The sequence below is a fragment of the Maylandia zebra genome, linkage group LG4, assembly GCF_041146795.1.
Source record: "Maylandia zebra isolate NMK-2024a linkage group LG4, Mzebra_GT3a, whole genome shotgun sequence".
In the NCBI taxonomy this organism is placed as follows: domain Eukaryota; kingdom Metazoa; phylum Chordata; class Actinopteri; order Cichliformes; family Cichlidae; genus Maylandia; species Maylandia zebra.
The window spans coordinates 35,929,659-35,935,658 of NC_135170.1; the positions used below are offsets into that span (position 1 = coordinate 35,929,659).

General features: G+C 49.5%; 1 protein-coding gene across 5 annotated transcripts in view; it reads right to left on the reverse strand.

The window, feature by feature from the left end:
• caskin2 (CASK interacting protein 2) overlaps window positions 1–6,000 on the reverse strand; it is a 57,635-nt gene that overhangs the window by 8,191 nt on the left and 43,444 nt on the right. For all 5 annotated transcript variants that reach the window (XM_024802281.2, XM_024802280.2, XM_024802279.2 and 2 more), the window contains one exon: window positions 4,743–4,809. In XM_024802281.2, the coding sequence (XP_024658049.2) occupies window positions 4,743–4,809 (67 nt within the window). The remainder of the gene's footprint in view (window positions 1–4,742; window positions 4,810–6,000) is intronic.

A 6,000-nucleotide genomic window follows, 5' to 3' on the forward strand; every position in this document is an offset into this window, starting at 1 on the left:
GGAGGGGTTTGTGTGTCCCAGGGATCCCAGGGGCTATGTTGTCTGGTGGCTAGCCCCTTGGTAGGGTCTTCCATGGCAAACTGGTCCTGGGTGAGGGACCAGACAAAGAGTGATTTAGGAGACCCCTATGAAAATACCACCGAGGGAACAGTTCACCCTGCCCGGGATAGGGTTACTGGGGCCCCACCCTGGAGCCAAGCCCAGGGAGGATACCCGAGGGCGAGCGTCTGATGGCCAGGCCTTAGTCCATGGGGCCCGACCGGGCACAGCCCGAAAAAGGGAGATGGGCCCATCTTTCTGCAGGCCCACCACCGCACGACTCACCGTAGGGGTCGGGTGCAATGTGAGTCGGGTGGCAACCAGAAGCGGAGGTCCTGGCGGACCGATTCCCAGCTACAAAGACTGGCAACTGGGACATGGAATGTCATCTCTCTGGTGGGGAAAGAGCCCGAGTTAGTGCGTGAGGTTGAGATGTACCAGCTAGATACAGTCGGGCTCACCTCAACGCATGGCCTGGGCTCTGGAACCAGTCTCCTGTAGGGGCTGGACTCTGTCTCGGTCTGGAGTTGGCCCTGGTGAGAGGCGTCGGGCTGGGGTGGGTATCTTGTTATCCCCTCGGCTTGCTGCTGGTATGTTGGGGTTTCTCCCAGTGGACGAGAGGGTTTGTTCCCTTCTCCTTCGGGTCAGGGAACGGGTCTGACTGTAATCTGTGCTCATGCGCCGAGTGGCAGTTCAGAGTACCCAGCCTTTTTGGAGTCCCTGGTTGGGGCACTGGAGGTAGCTCCCCCTGGGGACTCTGTTGTCCTACTGGGAGACTTCAGTGCTCACATGGGCAACGACAGTGAGACCTGGAAGAGTGTGATTGGGAGGAATGGCCTCCCGGATCTGAACCCGAGCAGTGTTTTGTTACTGGACTTCTGTGCAAACCAGTTTGGCCATAACGAACACCATGTTCGAACATAAGAGTGTCCATAAGTGCACGTTGCACCAAGAAACTCTAGTCCACAGGTAGATGATCCATTTTGTAATCCTATCACCAGACCTGAGGCCTTATGTTTTGCACACTCGGGTAAAGAGAGGGGCTGAGCTGTCAACTGATCAACACCTGGTGGTGAGTTGGATCAGGTGGCGAGGGAGGACACTGGACAGACCTGGCGTGCCCAAACGTACAGTAAGGGTGTGCTGGGAACGTCTAGCAGAGGCCCCGGTCCGCGAGATCTTCAACTCACACCTCCGGCAGAGCTTCAACAGCATTCCGAGGGAGACTGGGGACATTGAGTCCGAATGGACCATGTTCAGCACCTCCATTGCTGAAGCCGCTGCACTTAGCTGCGGGCGCAAGGTAGTTGGTGCCTGTCATGGTGGTAATCCCCGAACCAAATGGTGGACACCAGAGGTGAGGGGAGCCACCAAGCTGAAGAAGGAGTCCTATCGGGCTTGGTTAGCCTGTGGGACTCCGGAGGCAGCTGATAGGTACTGACAGGCCAAGCAGAATGCAGCGGGGGGTGGCAGAAGCAAAAACTCGGGTGTGGGAGGAGTTTGGAGAGGCTATGGAAAAAAAGACTTTGGGACTGACTCGAAGAGATTCTGGCAAACTGTCCGGCGACTCAGGAGGGGAAAGTGGTGCTCTACCTGTATTGTGTATAGTGCGTGTGGAGTGCTGCTGACTTCGACTGAGAAAATTGTCAGGCGGTGGAAGGAATACTTCGAGGATCTCCTTAATCCCACTGGCACGTCTTCCGTGGTGGAAGCAGAGTCTGGGGACGAAGGGGATGACCCACCAATCTCTGGGGGCGAGGTCACTGAGGCAGTTACAACTCCTTGGTGGCAGAGCCCCTGGGGAGGACAAGGTCCGCCCCGAGTTCCTGAAGGCTCTGGATGTTGTAGGGCTGTCTTGGTTGACAGGTCTCTGCAATGTTGCGTGGAGATCAGGGGCAGTACCTGTGGACTGGCAGACCAGAGCGGTGGTCCCCATCTTTAAGAAAGGGGACCGGAGGGTGTGTTCCAACTACAGGGGAATCACACTCCTCAGCCTCCCTGGGAAAGTCTATGCCAGGGTGCTGGAAAGGAGAGTTTGTCCGCTAGTCGAACCTCTGATACAGGAGGAACAATGCGGTTTTCGCCCTGGTTGTGGAACACTGGACCAGCTCTTTATCCTCTCGGCGCATGGGAGTTTGCACAACCAGTCTACATGTGTTTTGTGGACTTGGAGAAGGCATTCGACCGTGTCCCTCAGGGGGGTTCTGTGGGGAGTGCTCCGGGAGTATGGGGTGTTTGGCCATTCAGTCCTTATACGACCATTGCAAGAGCTTGGTCCCCATAGCCGGCAATAAGTTGGACTTGTTCCTAGTGGGTGATGGGCTCCGCCAGGGCTGCCCTTTGTCACCGATTCTGTTCGTAGTTTTTATGGACAGAATTTCTAGGCGTAGCCAAGTGGCGGAAGGCTTTCACTTGGGTGGTCTCAGGATCTCATCTCTGCTTTTTGCAGATGATGTGGTCCTGTTGGCTTCATCGAGTGATGGCCTCCAGTTTGCCTTGGAATGGTTCGCAGCTGAGTGTGAAGAGGTGGGAATGACAATCAGCACCTCCAAATCTGAGGCCATGGTCCTCAGCCGGAAAAGGGTGGAGTGCCCATTCCGGGTCAGGGATGAGTTCCTGCCCCAAGTGGAGGAGTTTAAGTATCTCGGGGTCTTGATCACGAGTGATGGGAGAAGGGAGCGGGAGATCGACAGACGGATTGGTGCGGCTGCAGTGATGCGGACGCTGTACTGGTCTGTTGTGATGAAGAGGGAGCTGAGTGTAAAAGCGAAGCTCTCAATTTACCGGTCGACCTACCCTCACCTATGGCCACGAGCTGTGGGTAGTGACTGAAAGAACGAGATCGCGGATACAAGCGGCGGAAATGAGCTTCCTCCGAAGGGTGGCTGGCCTCTCCCTTAGAGATAGGGTGAGAAGTTCGGCCATTCGGAAGGGGCTCAGAGTAGAGCCACTGCTCCTCCACATTGTAAGGAGCCAGCTGAGGTGGTTCAGGCATCTGACAAGGATGCCTCCTGGGCGGCTCCTGGGCGAGGTTTTCCGGGCATGTCCCACTGGGAGGAGGGCCCAGGGCAGACCCAGGACACGCTGGAGAGATTATATCTCTCGGCTGGCCTGGGAACACCACCCCCGGATAAGCTGGAGGAGGTGGCTGGGGAGAGGGAGATCTGGGCTTCTCTGCTTGGGCTGCTGCCCCGCAACCTGGCCCCGGATAAGCGGAAGAAAAGGGATGGATGGATGGATGTACTATTGCTGTGTGATTTATTACTATTGCTGAAGGTTGCTCACCATACCAATATCAACTAGATTTTTTAATCTTAATATAAAATGAGTAACAGTAAGGTGGGCATTAGGTAAGGCTGCACTTTTTGCAGCGATCTCGTATAGAAAAATATTTCTGTATCAGTAATATGTTTTCTTTTTGTCTGTTAATAATCATGTGGAACTGCACATGATTATTTGCAGCTAGCAGGTTGTTAATGCTATCCATCAAGTCTAAAAACAGCATGTTAATACGTGGAGATCCTGAAGGCTGAAAGTGTTCTAACATCTCAGCTGTTTGTTTTCATTCAGGCATACATGTGTACTATGTTTATTAAGAGAGATTAAGCTTGTGTTTCTGTCATGTAGTGATTGTGCTTAACTGTATGAAGCTTATTAGACATTATGAAACAGATGATACATAAAAGCAAATCTTGCCAAAGTGCTTAAAATACTTTTTGAAATTACCTTTTTTTTCTTAAAGAAATCTACTACATCATTAGTAAGTTTTATGTCATGTGTAATTTCCATTGCAAATATTAATCACAGTTAAATTAAGAGGGGATGGAGCTGTGATGTCATCAAGTACACTGCCGTTCCAATTGTGGAAAGATTGCGCCGTGTTCTCAGGAAATCTTGAGTATTTACAAACAGTCTAACAGTCTATGATCTAACCTCAGCTAACGCCAGCTAATAATGTTAGCTCGGTGGAGAGTAGCCTTCATTAATAGTAATAAAAATCACACAGCAATAGAACATCGAAGATACTGAATCCAATTCTTCTTAAGGAGTGGTGTTGGAAATTCCAAGTAAGAATTCCTGCCCGTGCACTGCTGGCTCTGTTGTGCTGGCTCCGGGTCCATTGCGTAACTGACACTATTAACAGGACGCTTACATTAGAGCCTCTTATTGAGTGTTTTGTTTGGGTTTTCAGCAATGAGAATCAGTGTATTAATCCCAGAAGGAAATTGAGTAAAGTGCCGCGGGTCGTACTTGAACACGGGCCGGCTGCTCTCAGCTATGCACCATATGCTTGCATGCTCATCCAACTGACCTACACCTACTCTCCACTGCATTTAATCACCAAAATTGGAGAAAGCATAGAGAGGGGATAGCCTAACATATGAAACAGGAAATGACCGCCGAGTATTCTATTTATTTCAACAAAGTAACTGTATTCTGATTACCACCTATTTAAACGGTAACTGTAAGGGAATACTCATATTTTGTATTTTAAATATGTAACACCAGTACATGTATTCTGTTAGTCCCCAACACTGTTCAACACACAGACAGTCGCAGCAGATGGCCCCGCCCCTCCCTGAGCCTCAGGTTACTTCCTCTTATAAGGGGGTTTTTCTGCTCATAGGGGGTCATATGATTTTGGGGTTTTTCTCTGTGTGTATTATTGTAATATAATGAATTGAATTGAACTGAATAGGTACCTGCAGGATGATCGGCCGGCCTGCCAAAGTCTGCAGACTGCCCTGGATCAACAGCAGAGGGCGCCGCCTGCACACAAAAACATGTAAAACAGCAGCGGCGCAGTCAGCGAGCAGCACAGAGCTTCACATCAACACACAAAATAAAATAATTTAGAAGAAAAACTATAAATGCAAAGGCAAATCTGTGCAAATCGTGACACATGAGAGATTTCAGCAAATCTTTAGGTCAGTTTAGGAGCTTTTACTGAGTCTGACTCTCAGGTATTCAAATCATTAATGTGATAAGCATTTTGGATTAACAGGCTTCTCCCTTATGAGTCCAATTTTCTCTAACCCTTTTTTCAGCCATCATTATCTGATCCTATATTTCGAGATTGGCATGACAGGGGCATTACATGTTTCAATGATCTGTTTTTTGACAATACCTTTACATCTTTTGCTCAGCTTTCTGAAAAGTTTAATCTCCCACGTACACATCTTTGCAGATATGTGTAGATCAGACATTTCCTTCAATCTCAGATTCCAAATTTCCCGGTAGCTCCAGCTGCAAGCCCAGGGGATATGCACCTTACTCTAGTTCCAACACGTAAAGGGTTTATCTCTTATCTATGACAGGCTGGTGAGCATGAACGTTTCCTCGATAGATTGGATTACAACGGCCTGGGAACAAGATTTAAATCAGTCATTGTCTATGGATACACGAGACTTAATGTGCCGCCACTGTCTTTTACAATTTAAGGTTGTGCATAGGTTCCATCTCTCCAAAGTCAAACTATCTCGTACGTATCCGAATGTTGACCCCTCTTGTGATAAGTGTGGGAGTGCGGAGGCTTCCCTTATCCATATGTTCTGGGCGTGCCCTAGCCTGGAGAGATATATTTCAAACCTTGTCCCTAACTCTTGGACACCATATGGATCCTAATCCATTAGTTGCTCTTTTTGGCACCACCGGGGAGGCTGATGCACGGTTGACCTCGTCACAGCGTTGCACGCTCTCCTTCGCCTCCCTTGTAGCTAGACGTACAATCCTACTAAGATGGAGGGCTGCCCCTTTGCCCAGCCAGGCTCAATGGCTGAGGGACCTTATGTATTATCTGAGCCTTGAAAAGATCCGGTATGCGATTAGTAATAACAGCGGCAAGTTTTACAAGGTGTGGGGGCGATTCCTGAAACACTTTTCCAGCCTTGGAATCCGACTTCCAGCATTACTCAGTAAATCCTCCCCCCTTCTTCTTCTTTTGTAAACTGATAAAAGCAA